The 21,155-nt window shown below is 46.0% G+C and overlaps 1 protein-coding gene across 2 annotated transcripts in view; it reads right to left on the bottom strand.

Annotated features, from left to right (window-relative positions):
* GRIK4 (glutamate receptor, ionotropic, kainate 4) overlaps positions 1-21,155 on the bottom strand; it is a 432,235-nt gene that overhangs the window by 138,149 nt on the left and 272,931 nt on the right. For both annotated transcript variants that reach the window (XM_011926979.1, XM_011926978.1), the window contains exon 7: positions 17,653-17,706. In XM_011926979.1, the coding sequence (XP_011782369.1) occupies positions 17,653-17,706 (54 nt within the window). The remainder of the gene's footprint in view (positions 1-17,652; positions 17,707-21,155) is intronic.

Below are 21,155 nucleotides of genomic sequence, written 5' to 3'. Positions count from 1 at the left end.
CCTTATTCTACCTTCCCTTATTCTATCTTCCCCACTGTGTGCTCAGCACCAGGCTAGGCCACTAGGAGGTGGTGTCGGAGCATACCCCTGAGATTATTAATGATTGACAACTTCAAATGTTCTCACCCCAGGAGTCCTGAGAACACTAAACAATTCTAATTTCTTAGAATATTATAATGAAGCTGAAAAGGAGGAAGATAGCCTTAAGACTGTATCACTCTTTAACTTGAACTCTTTATCTTCCCACTTGGATCTGCTTCCCTCCTTTGGTTCCCTGTTTGTGAATGTCACATGATCCACCTGTCAATCAAGCTAGAATTTAGAATGCATCCTCCACTTCCATGTTCTCACTGTCCACATCTCATTCATGTAAGCAGGTATGCACTCATTTATTGTCATTTGAGGACATTTTAATTTCTTTACATCTCTTGAATCTGATCCCTGCCCTCCACCCCATCATCTCTACCTCAAATCAGATCCTCACCAGCTGGGTCCTAGACTACGACTCACTGGTTTCTCTTCCTTTAGTCTTGCACTTCTCCAAGTTCCTTCTCCATGTTATTGCTGGAGTGATCTTTCTAAACTCCAAATTTGATCAAGAACTTCCCCCTCGCCGAATACTCCTTTATTGCATACAGGACAAGAAACCCTTGGCCAGACATACAAGTCTTTTCATGCTATGATTCCTGTCTACCTTTTCCTCAGTGTCCACCTTGACCTCCTCCATCACTCAAGCCTCCAGAAGTGGCCACTCAATCATGCCCCCATTACACCTCATCTACACACCTGTCATCACTTGGAGCTTTTTATCACGAGTTTGTTCAAAGCTACCTCTCCAAGGACTAGATGCCATTTGAAATAAATGCACTTACATTATCAGTGTTCACTCTGGTGCACCCCACATAGAAAGAAGTCAAGGCTGTTGACTGAAAACATGTAGGAAGGGAGCACTTGTCAGGCTGTGCCTCATCTCACCCCATTGGCAGCCTGGTCCTCTCACCTGCCCAAGGCTCTTCTTCATAGTTAGATCCATTCACTGCTCCTTGGGATCTAATGCATCGCAGAAACCAGGCCCCAGACCCTTGTCTCAGAAGTCTCCTCTTAGCCTTTTTGCAGGAAAGCCCTGGAGCCACCAGAAGTCCAAAATCTCCTGGGTACCCTTACATCCTCTCCTTCCCTCCTGAGCCCACTTAACTGTGGTACCTGTCTGTCTATTTTATCTGCATCAAAGCCTGTGCTGTCTGTGTAGGCTGGGAGATGGCTTTTTGTGTAATAGGTCTTTGAAGACAGTAGCAGCTGGGAGGCTAATTCATACCTGTCAATGAATTTCATTTAATAGGAGATTGGTCCTAAATCTCCCAGCTTTGGATTCTTCTCCCTGCATGTTTCGTATTCATTTACCCCTATAACCTGGACATGCACATCCCTTCCTCCCGGGAACTCTGTCCTTTCTCTGCTTTTCTTTCCCAACATGAGTCCACAAACAGGACTTCAAAGGCAGACCATATTCCATCTTGTTCAATGCTCTATCCCCTTCACCATATCTTGTGCTTAGCAAGTGCTCAATACACATTCATTAAATTAATTAATGGTCACCTGCAAACACTCATCAGGGTAGAACTACCTTTACAAAGACTTCAGTCATATGCTGCCAGGAAGAGGAAGCCAGAGGCCAGGTGGAAAGCCCTCTGACCTCCTCGGCAGCAGCTGGGTCTGTCTTCACTTTTTTTATTTACAAGACTGTTCTGGGTCTCTGGGTGCTAAATAAGTAGTTATTAACTGTGTGGTTAACTGTGCAGCTGAAACCTCAGTAGGTCAAATTGACATGAGAACTGGTGGACACCTCGGGCTCTCCCCTTAGGCTGTAGTGAGCTACCGTTTTTCTGCAGGCTTGCTTTCTTCTTCAAGCACTGACCAGGATTCACTGATCAGGCCTCCTGTTTATACATCAGGTGCTAAATGTCTCCTTTCCCAGGTCCCAACACATTAGAATCAGGCATGTAGAGATCCCAGGCACCCCCAGCCCCACCATCTCACCAGGGGTACAAGGAGTTATTTAGGAAGATGAGTGATGCTGTCAATCAGTGGCCTCTGCTCCTTACTAATTTACGTGCTCCATATTGGCAGCAGGATCAAATAATGGGTTCTCCACAAGGGCTAGGCGTCTTGCTGACTCTGCTGTGTTCTAGAGGCCACCAGGCTCTCAGATAGGTTCCCACAGTTGGGGGGGGTGGGGGCTGGAGGTGGGGATATGCATAACAGTTTTTCAGCTCTTGGACACTTTTTAGATCTTAGTTTCACTCATTCCTTCATTCATTCAACAAAAACATGAGTGTCTCCTTGAGAACACACATCATGCTGGGCACTAGAAATAGGACGATAAACACACTCCATGCCTGTCCTCAAGATGCTTAAACTTAGTAGCAGGTGGAGGGCAAGTCCTGAAGTGTGGTTAATGACATGGTGCGGCACGTATAAAGTGGTCTTTTCTACCAGACTTGCTGCTGATATTCCTGAGCTGAGAGTTGACCGCAAGTTGAGACCCAAACGCTGAGCAGGATTCAGCCAGATAAAGAGGTAAAGAGGAGTTTCATGAACGGAGAAACCACAGCATGTGCAGAGCCCCAGAACAGCAAGAGCTTATGACAGATTCAGGGACCTGCAAGTCCTTCAGTATGGCTGGGGTGTGCAGTGGCAATGGGAGGTCACCGGAGTTATGTTACAGGGTTCAGACTTTATCCTGAGGGTAATGGGGAGACAGACACCGAAGGGTTTTAAGCAAGAGAGCGATATGATCAGGAATGGTTTCAGGACTATCTTAACTCTCTGCCAAGATGAAAATCCAGCTTTGGAATTCACAGGAAAGGCATCTACCACGTGAGCTATGGCTGGAGGCTTCAGTGGGATGGGCAGGCCTCAGGCTTGCCACTGGGCTGTGAATGTGAGGGAAGCTGCAGATGGTGATTCACGGAGCTGTCGATGCCTTTGACATGGAGTGGAGCCTGATGCTGAGGATGGAGAAGCTGGATTGCTTAATAATAACAGCAATTGCTACTCCTAATGGTGCTTGTAATACAATAGCACTTATAATGTCATAATAATAATAATGCGATTTGCCATAATGCCTTTTATTCTCAGTCTCCCTCTGCTTTCCAAATATTCATTAAATCTCAAACACACTTCTCAGCAGGGCCTAAATTCCTCAGGGCCACCAGCCCCCCTGCTAGCCACAGCAGTTTCAAGAGGCCTTGGTTTTCCCCTTTGACTTGGCTGTCAGTTTTCCCTCAGGGGCTGGTTTACAGGCCATCATCAGGACGCAAGGGATGGGCCCTGCCCTGAGCTCCGCCTTGCTCCAGCAGAGACAACACAGAGTTTATCATTTGCATGATCAAGGGATGTATGGATTTCCTGCCTCAAGTGTCGCCAGCACTCTCCTCCCGGTGCCCTGGCCCCAGATGTCTCCTTGTATACCCTTTCACCAGATGGTAGAGGAGAAAGGAAAATAAGTAAACTAATTTACACAGTTGGCATGTGTGGTAGGCAGGATTCTAAGATGACCCCCAAGAAACACACACACACACACACACACACACACATGCACACACACACTCCCCAGGACTGCAACTACGATGAATTTTACCTCTGCAATTAGGTTACGCTATATGACACAGTCGGCTTCAAAGAAGGAGATTATCCGGATGAGCCTGACCTAAGAATCCTTTAAAAGCAAAGAGTTTTTGCTGACTATTTGCAGAAGAGGAAGCCAAGGAGATATGAAGTGAGCGAGGGGTTGGACTAGAGGGAGGTTCCCTGTTGATGAGATGGAGCAGTCATGGGGAAAGGACCCAAGAACGGTCTCTCGAGGCTCAGCTGTCCCTAGCCAAGAGCCAGCAAGAAAACAGATTTCATTCCTACGACAAGGAAGGAAAGGAAGTAGATTCTGCCAACCACATGAATGGGCTTGGAGGGGGACCCTGTGCTCCAGATGAAAATGTAGTCGGTGACATTTAGATTTCAGCCTGAGCACAGAGCCAGTCATGCCATGCTGGACTTCTGACCTACATGACTCTGCACTAATAAATGCTGATGTTTTAAGGTGCTAACTTTGTGGCAATTTGTTACACAGCAATAGAAAACCAATACAGTACAGAAAAGCCAAGAAGATCAGTTTGACAAGTACAAGATGTGGGCTGGGAGGTAAAAAGCAGATTCTCACATCTGCCACTCATTGAGTGAAAACCCTTAAACATCTCCCAGCCTCATTTTCGTACTGCGCAGAACTGGAACACCCACCTTGCAGCGTTATTTTGAGGGTTAAAGATCTTGAGTAGAAGGTGCTGGGCATGGCGTCTGACACACTGCTGGTACTCAGAGCCAGCAAAGCCTGTTGTGATAATACCAGTTTTGGGAAATGGGCAGATTTTTATTATTAGACTCTCTTGATTGTGAATAATTGGAAATTGCTGGATCAGTAGACAGAAGGAAGGCCGAGGTACTTCTCATTAAATTAATGAGACTTCGGAATCTTTAACAACTTTGTGACAGAGGTCAAGGCAGCTTCCTCTTCTCCCAAAGCTCTATTAGATAGAAGGCCTGGGCAGTCAAAGGCGAGCATTTCCATTATGTGTCCAGAGATACTGAACCACAGTAGTCTCCAGGGCTTTGTTCTTATTTCAGTTTGATGTATTTTATATGCACGGTCTGATGCACCCAGTCACCAATACACACGGGCACAGAAATTGTGTGTGTGTGTGTGTGTCAGGGGCAGATACAAGCAATGCATTTCAATTTTTACTAAATGGATGCTACACAGATATCTCAAACTCGGCTCTGGGAGCCCCGTGGGACTTATCTTCCCTGTCATGCTATTTGTCAAACATCAGCAAAGGGGTTGTCTGATAATTGGCTCCTCCGATGCAAAACAAGAGTTTCTTCACCTCCACCAGGGTCTCAACACCCCCTGTTGAGTTCAGGGTATCTGGAAACTCCTGCCTCACCTTGGATAACCAGATCTCACTGAAAGGCCCAGGGGCTGGCTCCTCCTCCCCTACCCGAGCTCTGGGTGGGATAAAGACCTAATTGGTTAATTTTCATTTTTAGTAATCCTGCATCCCCAGGGTACACTGTCTGGCTATTCTTCCAGGATAACTGACAATAATGCCTCATTTCCCCCTGATATACTGATTCATCAGTCCCAGCTGAGACCCACTCTTGCTGTGGGTGGAGAGCAGATGAAGGGACGGAAATCGAACAGCTTAATATTGGGGTACTCTTGGGGAAAGTTCCCATGCAGCTTGGGGCCATTCTTCTGATCACCTGAGCTTGCCAAGGGAAGGATCTCATCTCTGATACCTTTTTCGCTTCTTCCTCTAGCCCAACAGGACTGGGTGAACAGCCACATACCCACCAGCCAAGTAAGGCAGTGGCTTGATTCAAATGCCCCTTGAACCAGAGTTTGTGCTAGGTACTGTTAGCATAAGGAGAGGGAAAGTCAGAAGTACTGAGGAAAGAGCGGCCGCCTATAAATGCTGGCAAGAAGAAAGGTGAACAGAGCACAGGAGGTAAGCCCTGCCCACCTGGGGCCGCCTAGAGCTCCGGATGAAGTTCATCGATGGCATGGAGCATCTTAGAGTCAGTCTATATCTGTGCCTACTACATCCCCTGCCCCCTCAAGGGCTTCCTGGCCATCCTCCCTGCAGCATTCCTCCTCCAGGAGGGAGTTTCTCCTGCCTTGGATCTCAGGGTGAGAAGGCTTCCAGGGTCAGGAACAGGGATGTACCTCCAGTGCTGGCAGAATAAAGTTCACCTTTCAGATGCTTCTTCCTAGCTAGCACCAGAAGCAAACCAAGGCTCCGCCACCTTTAGGACTGGCCTAATCTCCCTGTTCCTGCCCTAGGGAAGCTCTGGTTTCCATTCTCTTTTTAAGCCAGTAGGGCCCACACCCTGGAAGAGGGATGCTTGTTGACAGCTATCCAAGTGGTAATCCCTGGGTCTGGGATTTTAGGATATTTAGCCCGGGACAGGCATTTGTAACAAGCCACCACCAAGCTAAAGGTGGTGACTCAGGTCCACTTGGGACTCATGCCTTTCCTCTTCCCCTGCCTCACATAGGATAGTAAGTTGGCTGACTGTGTGGAGTAATATGAAAGCTCTGAAAGGTTTTCCCCACCCCCAAAATACATTCCTTACAAGCTCCACAATTTCTCATGCAATCTGCTTCCTTGGTTAAGGCCTTAGTTAAAAAAGCAAATGTTGTCTGGGATGCATGAGCCATTAACTGTGTGTATCCCCCACTTAGAATGTCCTTCTCTACCTGGCTAACTCCCACTGATTCTCCAAGGTCCTTTGGATGTGGCCTATTCCAGGAAGCTTTTGATGAACCTGCCAGGCTAGTCTGGAGGCCCTCCTTTGATGGTCCCATAATACTCCGTCTTCATCACTTTATTGAACCCACTGATTTAAGATAATCGGCGTGTGTTCTTCTTCCCCTCTAGTCTGACCTCCTGGAAGGTCAGAATTTTATTCTTCATTCTATACCCGACACATAGCACAGTAAGTGCTCAATTAATACTGATCTAGGGAATGTGTGAACTGTGTGAGCGAGGAGACCTCCTCTCTCTACTCCTGACTCACTGTGAGAGCCTGGCCTAGTCACTTTCCCTCTTCAGTTCTGTTTACTCAACTGTAAAAGGATGACATTTAGTTAGATGCTCTCAACAATCCGAAGGAATTTAATGTTGTCATGGACATTAGCACCTTGGCATGAACTGGATTTTCAGATTGCCCCATCATCTCCCAGGGCTCTACGGAGCAGGTGAGGACACAGGACAGGTACTTCTGGGTAAGGGAGTGGTAAGAGATTGAGATAGCTCACAAGACAGGGGTGCTTCCCCACCTTGGGGTATCTGGACAGCTGAGTGCACCGCAGGGATGACCCAGCCAGATGAGGACACTGGAAAAACCGTGAAGAGGAGGGTGGCCGATTTCATCTGGAAAACAGGCTGGCCAGGAGAATTCATCTGGTTGTTCATTGCATATTCATCCAATCCATAAACTCAACAGAATTTCAGAGCTGAAAGGTCTTTGGAGACCTTCCAGCTTGTCTCCAGAGGAGAAAGGGCTTGTCCAAGATCACACAGTCAGTGGGACAGCCAAGACAAGACCCTGGGTCTACTGATGCCAATTCCAATGCTGAGAAGTCCAGCAAATGTGCATAGCAGCAGGACATCAGCTCACTTGAGACCCCCTTGGCTGGCTCTGGCTCCACCTCTCTCCATCACACTCTCCTGCTCCAGGCACAAAAAGGACCATAACTTACCACGTCCTACATGTCACTCTCCAATTGCCATCTCCAACCCATGCTTCAGTAAGGGAAGCCATATCTGTAAACCCTCATCCAAACCCCCAAAGAAGAACTACATGCTCCTTCCTCTGGGCTGCACACCTCACATTAATAGATGCAGACCTCTTCAATTCACATCCTGCTGGACCACATCCTCCTAGTCCTTGTATCTCCCACCACACAGCAGGCACTTAATAGATGTTTGCTGAATAAATGTAGTTGATGGTAGCATTTTCCATAGGTAAATTGCCTAATCATAGCTGGCTAATCATTTTATAATCCTATAACTTGGACCAAGGAACTTCAAGCTGTCAGCCACAGTTTCCACAATGCAAAAAATAAATCTTTAGTCAATGCCTCCTGAAGCCCCTTGTGATTCTCTCTGTTGTTTCTCCTTCTGAATATACCTCCATCTTCCAACAACCATGTGCAGAGAACAGGTACAGGAAGGTTAGCAGCTTTGGAAAACACAGTTTTGGATCAACAGCATCTCTGTAAGAAACTGCTGTGCCCATGTACGCCCAGGAGACACCTGTCACCGCCAGACCTGCCACCTCTCAGGGTTTGCATTTGGTGGGGTGGTACCTTGGCAGCTCAGACTAACACACGAGGAGCTTTCACTCCATTACTCCTTTTCTAGTTGCACCGAAAACATATTTATTCACCAAAGTATACTATATTATGCAGAGTGGCTCTCCAAAAAGGCTCAATAAAGCTGAAATATGTGGATACTCTTAATAATTTTACAATAAACTACACTTTGGAATCAATTGCTCTGGCACTAGAAAGTTGTCTGGCTGATGGATTATTACTTCTAGCTGTGTGTGTGTGTGTGTGTGTGTGTGTGCAGAAGTGTGCATAGGGATGTGCGTGTATATGTTCAAGTGTGCCTGTTGCATTTTCCATGAAGGACTGAAAGATGTGGAAGAGGCTCAAGCATCCTGGAAACTACAGTTCCAACTAGGTGAGAGGCCAATTGAAATGTCTCTGATAACAGCTGTAGAGTTTTGGAAAGCTAGAGGCAGTAAATCAGGAAACTGAGGTCTGAGGATGGAAATACTCAACAGGGAAGTGAGGAAAAAAAGAAGGAAGGGAGATAATATTTACTAACAACCCTCAGGATTAGAAACTTCCCAAGGTGTTCACAAAATAATGTTATGAGATAAGCATTATTATCTCCATTTTACAAGAGGGAAAACTGACAGGCCAACAGGTTAAGTAACTTGCCACATGTACATCTAATGTATGGCAGGGCCCAGATAGGAACTCAAGTTCTCTTTGATCTGAGGCCCTGGCTGCTTCCATTAAACCATATCTCTATCCTCAGTGTCAACACAGTAATCAGGCTCACCCAACCTCATATGCCAAGCCATTGGGACAGAAGACAGGACTAGATCACTTCGTAATGGCCTTTATAACCTGAAGGAGAGGTTTGTTTTAAAGACCCTTGGCTTCTGGCTCCATGAGTCAGCTGCCAGGTGTTGGTCCAAAGACACCACATGATTAAGGCTGACCAGGGCATGGTGTGGCCCGTGAAGGAAACAGTCCCAGGTGACAGAGAGATCACTCGGCACAATCAGTCTGACTGTCCTTGCACTCTTCTGCCCTCCCCTGCCTCAATGATCATTCTTGGTGCCAACCCTGGGCCTCAGGTTTTGACATCACTCTCACTCAGCAGAACCCCTGAAATTGTGTCTCTTGGATCCTGAACTAAACCACCCTGCATGGGCCTGCACAACCTTAACTTCAAATCTGACCAGCTCAGAATGGGAGGAAGAGTATTCCAGATGGAGTAGTTGTCATGTAGGCTACTCAAGTACCAGGGGGTCCCGGGGAATAGGGAACAGGGCCCAGCTCTCCTCGGCTGAAATGCAGATAGCTTCCTTTGTGCCTGAGGCCTGGTTGGGATGAACTGAATTCCTGTGGGATGTAAAGAGATGAGTTATCTCACTTGGCCAGCCCTTCTACCCCAAGAACTCCAGGTATTATGGAAAGCTCCATTCACTCATACAATATTTATTGAGTGCCTACTATGCAGAGCCCACTGGATCTACGGTGATGAACAAGACTGATTTAATCTTGCTTTCCTGAAGCTCAAAGTCTGGCGGAAAGGTTAGCATAGAAAAAGGGATTCCCACTCAAGATGAATGCTACAAAAACCAGAACACACGGTGCTGGGAAAGTGTGTGACAGCAGACGTCACCTTGTGGGGTGTCAGGGAGACTTCCTGGGGGAAGTGACATTTAAGTAAGACCCAGAAGATGAGTAGTATCAGCTCGCCAAAGCAAGGAGTGAAAGAGTGGGGCTGTGTGCGTTCTCACTTTCTCCTGGAATCAATTATTTTTTCCCTCTCTGTCTGACCTGGGTCCCCTTTCTGTAATAATTTTAGCAATTTCAAATTACTTAAGGCTAATCTCTCTGATAAACCTTTGGGAAAATAAACATAGGCTCAGGTCTGCTGACAATAAAATGAACCCAGGGGAGGAAAATTGGCTGCACATGTCCTTTCTGCCCAAGCAAGATAGAGACTGGGGCATGGAGGGGTTATTTCTGCAGGACTCACTTGGACCTGACTATAGTTTGGGAATCTGAGGAGCTCTCGGGTGAACAGAAACTGCTTCCACAAGTCACACGAACTCCCCAACCTGATGGGGCATTCTCCCCTGTCTCCAGGGAACGTCCCCAACTCCAAGGCATTGTGAACTGAAGTGCCCCAAACCACATACAGGATGAAACAGGTCCAAGGCTGAAAAGGCCCTTAGAGATCACCTAAAACAACCTCACAATTTTTCAGATAAAAAACTGAAGCCCGGCAAGGTAAAATGGCTCACCCAGATACAGGCGGTAGAGTGAAGAGGTTAAGAGCTACCTGCCTGGATTCGTGATCTGACTTGATCACCTTGATCAAGATACCAACACTTTATAAGTCTCAAGCAAGCCTCAACTTGCTCATCTCTAAAATAGGGATAAAACTGTGCCTCCTGCTAGAGTTATTGTGAGGTTTAAACGGGAAAATAACTGGGAATCTCTTATTAGCCCTTACACACAGAAAGTATTCAATAAATATCAACAATCGATATTGCCATGCACCCAGCTAGTTAGTAGCAGGTCTGGAACTTGAAGCCATAGCTGCTTCACTACTAGTCCAGAGCGTCGCTTTCTATAATAATGAGGTTTCCTGCTGGCATACTCCTTCCCCCTGCCTTCTAACATGGCATACCCAGCTCTCAGTCCCTTCTCTCTAGATTCCCCAAAAGAAAAACTCTGGGTGACCACTGCCGCTGTTGACACCCCACAAATGGCAGCCTACCTCCAGCACAGTGATGGTGCCAAGAGCAGGAAGCTCTGGCCCTGCCTAGGGCATGGCAATGAAATGGTGGCGATGGCGTCCAGCTAGTCACACCACCTGCAATGCCATAGCAGCTCAGTGGCCAGCAGACTGCACAGCCTCCTGCTTCCAGCATCCAATTATTTCCCACCTTTCATTGGCAGTCCCTGACTTTTGACCCTTATCCTTAAATCTCAACACTTCTCTCTGCCGAGATGGCAGCTCCTGCCTTTGGCACAGGGCCCACCTATGCTCTCTGACAATAGATTGGGGTGATTTTATCTTTTCTATTAGGCAGTGACTGCATATCTCTCTGGGTTCATTAGTAGCTGGATAATCCCTCCAGATTTATTAGCTCAAATTGAGCTGCCTCCTTCATCTTTTCTCTTGTGGCATCAACCACCCCTGCTGTCTCAACGGTAGACTGGTTGCCCAGAGGCCCTTACTTCTTTATGTCTTTTATCCAAACTTCCATCAATCTTGCACAACAAACGTTTTCCCCAATCAAACCCAGAGGCCAACTGGAAGACAGAGACTCCCTTGCAGAGTAAAGAGCAGAACAAGCACAGTGCATCTATAACTGTCCTATGCGTGCCCTCCTTGGATAAGGGAACACGGGGAGCTGACATCCTTATAACTAAGTGCCGATCTCCACTTTTAGGATCAGTTATCCTCTAAAAAGACAAGCCAGGGCTTGGGATGCTAATTTCTTTTTTAGTAATACGTGATATAGATGTGTGATGATGATTGACAATTTAATAATGTGGCAGAGATTGTTTTGTGGTCATTAAACCCATTTCCTGTTCTCCCTGGGTACATGGCTAGACTACATTTCCCAGCTTCCCTTAAAAGTGAGTGTGGCCATGTGATGAATTCTAGCCAATGGAATTGGGAACTGAAATAACATGTGTCACTTCAAGGCCTGACACATAAACCCTCCCATGTATGATCTTCCACGTTGTTTTCCTAACACTGGTCTCTAAGAGGACACATTTATAAACCAGAAGAAGACTGGGCCCTTGAATAACCTTATGAAATGCTACTCACCAGGAACACCCTTTTGGAACTTCAATTAAGAAATTTACTTCCATTGTATGACACTATGAGATTTGGGGGTTTATCTGTTATAGCAGCTAGTATTGCCTACCTGGTTTAGTGTTATCAGTAGCTAATTTGTAAATCTTACTAAGATTGTTAAAAGATGGATGTTATTATTCACATTTTACATATGAGGACAGAGAACCCCCACAGGCCTCAGCTTATAAGCTCCTGAACTGGGGATTTTTACCACTTCTGACTGATTTTAAGGATGCAATTTTTATACATCAGCTACTTTCTCTCATTATAAAGCTTCTTTTTTTTTTTTTTTTGAGACGGAGTCTCGCTCTGTCTCCCGGGCTGGAGTGCAGTGGCCGGATCTCAGCTCACTACAAGCTCTGCCTCCCAGGTTTACGCCATTCTCCTGCCTCAGCCCCCCGAGTAGCTGGGACTACAGGCGGCTGCCACCTCGCCCGGCTAGTTTTTTGTATTTTTCAGTAGAGACGGGGTTTCACCAGGTTAGCCAGGATGGTCTCGATCTCCTGACCTTGTGATCTGCCCGTCTCGGCCTCCCAAAGTGCTGGGATTACAGGCTTGAGACACCACGCCCGGCCTATAAAGCTTCTTAATCACCAGGACTCTCAACTTCAGTCATGTGGTCTTCCTTCTTCCAGTTTGCTCACTTCAAATAGAAATAAAAACACATCCGACTACTTCACATTCATTGGGATGGCTATTATTTTTAAAAATGAAAAATAATAAGTATTGTCAAGATTGCAGAAAAACCGGGACCTTTGTACATTGCTGACAGGAACGAAAAATGGTACAGTCATTCTGGAAAACGTTTGGAGGTTTCTCAATAAATAAACGAATAATGACCACATGACCCAGCAATTCCACTCCTAGGCATATACACAAAAGGACTGAAAGCAGGGACTTGAACAGACATTTGCACACCCATGTTCATGCCAGCATTATTCACAATAGCCAAAAGGTGGAGGCAACCCAAGTGTCCATCCATGAATGAATGGATACACAAAATCTGGTGTGTGTGTCTACATACGCATAGTCTATTATTCAACCTTAAAAAGGCAGGCAATTCTGATGTATGAATGAACCCTAAACAAAGTCAAACACAAAAGGACAAATATTATATGATTCCACTTATATGAAATACCTAGAGTAGTCATATCCATACAGAGAGAAATTAGAATGGTGGTTGCCAGGGGCTGAGTGGAAAAAGGAATGGGGAGTTTGTGTTTAATGGGTACAGAGTTTCATTTTGAAAAGGTGAAAAATGTTCCAGAGGTGGATGGTATTGATGGTTGCATAACAATGTGGATGTACTTAATGCCACTGAAAAGTGTACTTAAATATGGTTACGATGACAAATGTTATGTCATATATATTTCACAATAATACAAAGCTTAAAAAAAAAGAAATACAATTTCTGACACATGCTGCAACATGAATGAACCTGGAAAACATTATGCTGAGTGAAATAAACTAGACACAAAAGATGAACATTGTATAATTCCACTTCTATGAGGCACCTGGCTAGAACAGGCAAATTCATTGAGAAGAAAAAAACATGCAGGTTACCAGAGGCCGTGGGGAGGAGGAATGGGGAGCTACTGCGTAACGGGTACAGAGTTTCTGTTTGGTTTGATTAAGTTTTAGAAATATATAGTGGTGGCCAGGCACGGTGGCTCACGCCTGTAATCCCAGCACTTTGGGAGGCCGAGGTGGGTGGATCACGAGGTCGGGAGATCAAGACCATCCTGGCTAACATGGCGAAATCCCGTCTCTACTAAAAATACAAAAAATTAGCCAGGTGTGGTAGTGGACATCTGTAGTCCCAGCCTCTTGAAAGGCTGAGGCAGGAGAATGGCATGAACCCAGGAGGCAGAGCTTGCAGTGAGCTGAGATCATGCCACTGCACTCCAGCCTGGGCAACAGAGCAAGACTCCGTTTCAAAAAAAAAAAAAGAAATATATAGTGGTAATGGTTGTACAACACTAAGAATATAATTAACGCCACTAAACTGCAAACAAAGGCAGGCAGATTGATTTCTGGATGAGGGCAGAAACCAGTTCTCTGTGTTGGCATGCTTTTGTGACTTGGCACAGTAATTTTATTTCTCTTAATTTGTTCCTTAATGGGTCCACTTCATTTTGGCCCGGACTCTTGACCCCTTGCCTCAGTCTACCTGCCAGGACTTACTTCCTCATAGTTGCTCTTCGTGTGCCTGACCTCTGGCCAAGTGCTGTCAATTTACCTGTCAAGTTCTCATGATTTGGACCTCGTAAGCTAACCCTGTGCCCCAGGGCTCCCACCTTAACCAGGTGCCATTGCCGTCTGTTGGTCAGAGATTTGCTCCGAGGGGAATGATTCCTGACCCGCTAGAACCAGAAGCAGCGGCACGATGCTGTTTCACTCATCAAGTCTCTAACATCAGTGCCGACCACCCAGACCTCACTTTGAAATAGATAATATAAATAAAAGGCTCAGACGTCAGCTCACGGTTTCCTATGACTATGTGCCTTCATCTCTATACTTCCTGTCACTGACTTCCTCCTCTGTTCTGGAGAGGGGCTGTCCCTGTCTGCTGCTCCCTCCCCTCCTGCAGAAGTGTCTCTCTCATTGCCTGACTCCTCACTGTCACCCTGTCACTGAGCCCAGCTTCCCCTGTACCAGAGACCTGGCCCTTCCCCGGACTTGCCCAGCTTCTTCCAGCTCTGCCTGTGATTGCTGTGTGACCTCTAACAGCCTCTGCTCTCTCTGGCTCAGTTCCTCTTATTGCATCAGTCACCTCTGCCACCCAAGGCTCAGGGTTAGCACACTCACTCTTCCGCTGGCTAGACCCTGACAGAGAGAGAAACTGTGTTTCTATAGGGTCAAATGAACTGATGGTTTAGAAGTTCGATTCGCGATGGATAATTTTGTCCCAGTTCTTGTGATGGTTAATCAACTGACAGAATCCACAGCAGTCAACCTAATTCATTTATGATAGATGCCCTAAATCCACCACTTTTCTTTATGCCTGGATGGGAGTGAGGTATGGGCATCTGATCAATTACTTAGTAATTACGGACACAAATAAACCCTACATTGGTCGGTTCAGTCACACACAAAAACCGTACTACCTAGTCCTATTTCTTATCTGGAAATAAATAAAATGGCATTTTAGGAGTCACTTTCACAGGCCATGCATGGCTGGGGAGCAAAATAAGCATCTTCCATTCCTTTTTGCCCATGGGAGGCATAAGCTGGGCTTCTTAAAATAACACCTTCTAAATAAACTTGTACTGTTTGAGTCTGTTGCTGTGTGTACATTATCTCCCAAAGCATGTGCTATTAGTGTCCACTTACAGAAGAGGTTCCTGGGGCTCAGAAAGGTTAAGCAACCTGCACAGGATCACACATCCAGTAGCAAGTCAAACAAAAGTTTTGAGTCATGACTACCTAATGCCAAAGTCCATACCCTTCCCGTTTACCAAGCTTGTTCTCTAAAAGCTGATCTGAGGACCTACTGCATCACTGTAGCAGAATTCAGAGTGATGAGACATGGTGGAGATCCCCAAGGGATTCAGAGAAAGAAGAAAGAAGAATGAAACCCCGCTTGGCATCCGTATTGGGGAGAAGGGACTGGAAAATGTATAAAACAACTCATTATCCTCTGGATGAAGCCTCTCCCTCTGTGGCCCAAAACACCAACTGGGCCAGATGTGGTGGCTCATGCCTGTAATCCCAGCCCTTTTGGAGGCCAAGGCAGGCAGATCACCTGAGGTCAGGAGTTCGAGACTAGCCTAGCCAATGTTGTGAAACCCCGTCTCTACTTAAAATACAAAAATTAGCCGGGCGTGGTTGTATGTGCCTGTAATCCCAGCTACTTGGGAGGTTGAGGCAGGAGAATGGCTTGAACCCGGGAGGCAGAGGTTGGAGTGAATCAAGATGGCACCACTGCACTTCAGCCTGGGTGACACAGCGAGATTCTGTCTCAAAAAAGCAAAAACAAAAACAAAATAAAACATAACAAACAACAAACAAAAAAACACCAACTGCAACTGGGCAGAAAGAGTGGTCCTAAAAACAGTTTCTTTACTCCTATTAGAGGTTTGTCCCTTTTAGAAAGACAAAGCACTCATGAGAAGCTTCTAGAATATTCTCTCACTGGCAGATTTTTGCAATGGCTCTGCTGTCGTTTTCTTGACTATTATTCAGTCAGCATCACTCATAGTTACTTTTCCTCATGATTTCCCCTTGCAAACTTCCAAACTGTTAATTCCATGAGTCCTGTTCATTTCTAAAGCTCATCTCATCCATGCCCACCCAAAAAGGAGAAAAGCTCTTTGAAAACTGAAAGAATCATAGAGATATGTATTTTTCTAAATATAATGCCTTAGAAACATATAGTACTTTGATATTTACAATAAATTTTTACGTACAGAATTCCAGTTAATCCTCATATAAAGGTTTTACATTCCCAGTTTTAAAATGAGAAAACTGGGGTTCAGAGTCACTGCAACTCAACCAAAGGCTCACAGCGAGCATAAGGCAGAGTCAGGACTTGACTCGGGCCTCCTGACTTCACGGGCCAGTGCTTTTTCCACTAGATGACATTGTCAACATCGTTCTTATAATTTCTATGAATGGAAAATAGTGGTACACTGTGGAGGATGCCGTCTTAAAAACCTCTAAGCCAAGCAACTCCATCTTATTCTGGTTACCGTCCTGGGAACTCATATTCCAAATGAATGGCTTCCTTCCATCTGCTAAATCACCCCAGTGACACCTCACTGCCCAGTTTCTTCCTCCTCTACTGATGTTGCCGGCCTAATTTAGGGAGCCTGTCTGGCAGGCTGGCACTGGCCTGCTTTTTCCCTCTCCTCCCTCTATTTCCCAGGCTCCCGAAATGGAACACAACTGTACTTTCATCTCTCTTTGCTCCTCTGCCAACTTGCCCAGGCTCCCCCAGATGCCTCCTTACTTTAAGCAAATGCTTTTGCATTGTTCTGGGAGTAGTCTAATCCTTTTTTCCCTTTTTCCATATTAATGCTCTAATTTATAGCAGCAGTGTTAAGAAAAAAGAAAAAGAAACAAAGAAGTTCATCTGTTTTATGTTTTGAGGGGCATGAGGGGGGCTTCTGGGGTGCTGGTAATGTTCTATTTCTGGAGCTGTGTGCTGCTTACACAGGTGTGCTTACTTGGAGAAAGTTTTCTTAAGCTGTGCCTATATAATATGTGTGGTTTTCATCTACATGCATGCTAGACTTCAATGAAGATGCCAACAATGGGGCAGGTATTTTGACAGTGGTGGTGAACGAGGCATTTCTACTCAAGTTCAAGCAAAGGCTGAATGACTTCCTGGCAAGCCTGTTGTGGGAGTCCCTATACCAGGAGAAAGGTCACACTGAATTCCTCTAAGGTCTGTTTCAACTCTGAGAACAAAGGCCTGTCGGATGCTACAGGGTCAACATTCCCACAGCAGCCCCTGGAAAGGACTGTTCACAGACACTGACAGCTGGAAAAGAACAAGGGTCTCAGAGTCCAAGCCTGTCTCTCTGGGCTGATATCTCCTAAATCTCACAGGACATTTTAGGACACCTGATCCCTAAGTCCATGTAGAGACTGGACAACAGGCCAGACTCGTTCCTCCTGCACCTACTGAGGCGGCTCATCCATCACACTACGGCCCAGAATTTGCTTTATGTAGCTAGTGGCATTTGAATGGCAGCATTAGATTCTCCAAATCCTCATTCTCCTGTGGCTCACAATTGTTGGGATGAGGATTTCCAGGACGCCCTGCCTCTCTGGTTGGCTTCTGCTACTCTGCTTCTATCTCCCGTACTCCTCATCTCCTGGGCTTCGTCCCTCATAATCCACCAATCCTGACCACTGACAACACTCTCTTCCAAGGAGGTGAGCTGTGAGAGCATCTTACCAGATTAGTGAAGATGTATGTGTAATAGGCTGACACCATCCCAAGTTCGGCTGCCTGCAAGGCAAAGAGAAGGAGATTAGAGAAGAAAACAAAAACTCACTTGAAGCAAATGAGCAGTAAGGGTTCCAAGTGTCTGCCATTTGTCTGGCCCACTGCCCCTTGGCACCAGGCAAAACAGAACATCTTGATTGGTTCTTATGTTGCCCTTGATCTGGGAGGATGGAGCAGAGAAAATCTGGTCTCAAGAGAGGGGTCTCTCCACCTCTCCACCTCCACCATGCAGTGGCACGCGTAGTAGCTGATGTTCTTATACACAACATACTCCCATGGTTATAGCCAGATCTTACTGAAACCAAAAAGGCTTTTAGGGAAACGAAGCAAATAATAAAACAGACTACAATAATGATCTCCACAGCTATTAACAATAACAATGGCTAACGTTAACCCACTGTTTAGTATGTGTCAGGCACTCTCAAGCATTCTACATGGGATAACTCTATGAGGTTGGCGCTATTATTCCTCCCCAACCCCATTTTACAGCTGAGGAAACTGAAACAATGGAAAGCTAAGTGACTTGTACAAGATCACATGTCTCATTACTGGAAAAGATAAAAGCAAATCCAGGCAGCCTAATTTCAGTGCTTTTATCCAAACTATACTCCCCCTTCAGGACTGTTACATTGATGGAACCACAAACACAACTCTCTTCAGAGCCCTGGCATAGACAAGAGAGTCTGTAGGTTGTAGCAATGCAAATGAACTCCACTCCGTCAGAGTGCAGGGCAGACTCATAAGGGTATTCTTGAACCTGCAGCAATGTCGGAAACAAGTGACTCATTTGCAAACCTGGGTCCTTTATTCGTAGTAAGGAGTCAGTTGCCTGTGACATGCCTCACCCTTGATCACAGCACATCAGTGTGGCATCACTCCACAGCTGAGAATTGCTACATCAGAAGAGTCTCCCTTTTGTCTGATCTTTGTACCCATCGTAAATACCCCTAGCCAACCTTCCCTGTCAGTGTGCCTGGCTTTGAGTGTGACAGGTGCTATAGAAACTGACATGTAGATCAGGTAAATAATGAGCTCCACTCTCTCCAGGGCTCTCATCCCTCCTGTCAGTTGGCTAGATTTTCCTAATGTATCCTGCAGCCCTGGACCACTGGGAGACCGTTTTGTCACGACTATTGAGGTGGATGGAAGAGAAACCAGACCAAGGACGATTACATTTTCCTCTTATATAGTGTTTATCTCCCAAGGAACTCAAATAATTTTGTGAGTATTCTTTTTTTTTTTTTTCCTTTGACTCAGAGTCTCCCTCTGTCACCCAGGCTGGAGTGCATTGGCGCGATCATGGCTCACTGCAACCTCCGCCTCCCAGATTCAAGTAATTCTCCTGCCTCAGGCTGCCAGGTAAGCTGAAATTACAGGCACCCACCACCACACCTGGCTCATTTTTGTATTTTTAGTAGAGACGGGATTTCGCCATATTGGCCAGGCTGGTCGTGAACTCCTGACCTCAAGTGATCTGCCCGCCTTGGCCTCCCAAAGTGCTGGGATTACAGGCGTGAGCCACTGTGCCCGGTCATTCTTATAGGAACCCTCACAGACTCCCTGAGGAACAGGTTGGGGGTAATTCTATCATGGTTGTTCCAATGGGAAGCTGGAGGGCAAAGGCTCAGGGGCTGCGGCAGGAGTCTCGGGGCACAATGGAACTCAAGGCCTCTTTGGTGAGGCTCCTTCTTCCTCCAGGCCAAGCTATATTTCCTCCTTCACTTTCAAGAGGACGGTGTGGCAAGATGACCAACCCATCCTATGCCCCACTGCACACACACAATCACACACAAGTAAGTGTGCTGCTGCATCTCGCTCCTGCCTAGACGGATGCGACCCACTGAGCGAGCCCACTGCTTACAGCGATGGGCTGGGGGCAGAGGGACCGGGAGGTGCCACAGTCGGGAACTAAAACCCATTTTGTGAAATCTGCTGTCCTAGAGATAAAAGACAAGAGATCCTTGGTTTTTAAGGCCTGATTTCTGGGTAAACATGGAGTTCGTTGCTGGAACAGCCGCTCAATAAAATCAGGGATTACTCTGCAAATCCTCCTGAAATCAAGAGACGGCAGAGTGCGGCCAAACTGCGGGGGCTGGGCTCCCACGTGCACACCGAGTCTCCCAGAGGCCCTGTGTGCTCTCTGCCCACTTTGCTTCCCACCCTTGCTGAGGCCCTGTGAGGCCCTGTCGTGCCCTCCTGGAAGGAGGAGTACAGAACCCCCGGGAAGCATGAGGACAGAGGCCAGGCCTGACGGAACACCTGCCTGCCTGGGAAGGCAAATGGGAAAAGGGAACAGACTTTCCTGAAGCCTTGCTGCTCATTCATCAGTGTGGCTCCCAGGTCACAGGAGTTGGGGCTGACAGGTGGGCTCAGGAAAGACAGCCCTGAGGCATCAAGCAGAACCATTTGCCAATAATGATCACTACACTACAGGCAGAGCTTCCTTCAAAAGCATGGCCACACACACACACACATACACACACACAAATCTACAAAGCATTTTTAATTAACATACCCAGTATTGGCAAGGGTGCTATAAGACACCTATACGCTGCTGGAGAAAGTGTAAACTGTTACAGCCTTTTTAAAACGCAATCTGGCAAATCATATCAGAATCCTTAAAAGCATGCATACCTTTAACTCAGTAATTCCACTTCTAGAAATATATGCTGGGGAAATATTCATGAATGTGTATAAAGATTTATGTACAAAGATGTGCATCTCAGCATTATTTATTGTAGCAAAAGATTTGAAACAACCTGTATCTCCAACAATAAAGTGATGGTTAAATAAATTATGGGACATCTGTATGATAGGAAATGAGGTAGCCATTAAAATATTTCTAGAAAAATGCTTAATGACATGGGGAAAATGCATGGCATAGAATTAAGTGGGGACAAAAAGCGCTTACAGAAAAGTTTGTGCAGTATGACAATAATTTGGGGGAAAAATGTGTCTGTAAAGCAGAAAAAAACAGACATCAAAATTTAACTGTGGTTAAACAGCTCTGGGTGATAGGATTGTTAATAATTTTTAGTTTCTTCTATGTGCTGTCTTTTCTATACATTAAAAAATTTCAACAATGAACTAGTAATATTGTTCGAATTTAAAAAATCATAGTGCAACATCAGATGCTGGGAGCCACGGAGGGCAAGAGACTGGCCCCCAGAGACTTCTACTAGGGCTGTTCAGGCAGGCTCCAGCTACCGCAGGTGGACTTGTGTATTCTGAGCTACCCTCCACAAGGGACATGTGTCTACTAAGCTGAAGCTCTCACTCCCTGCTCCCAACCTTCCCTAAAGAGGGCCCCTCTCCTCCCGTGAAACTTGGAGGAGCTTTTCCACCCTTAATGACTTCATTGATCATAGCTCCAGGCATAAGGAAGACAGAGAAAAAGGAAGAAAAGAGAAAAATGCTGTGTTTCTGTGTGTGTGTGTGTGTGTGTGTGTGTG

The sequence above is a fragment of the Colobus angolensis genome, unplaced genomic scaffold (genome assembly GCF_000951035.1).
Source record: "Colobus angolensis palliatus isolate OR3802 unplaced genomic scaffold, Cang.pa_1.0 Scaffold7, whole genome shotgun sequence".
Taxonomy (NCBI): domain Eukaryota; kingdom Metazoa; phylum Chordata; class Mammalia; order Primates; family Cercopithecidae; genus Colobus; species Colobus angolensis.
The sequence above is the reverse complement of the archived record's forward strand: the minus strand, read 5'-3'. Positions and strand labels throughout refer to the sequence as shown.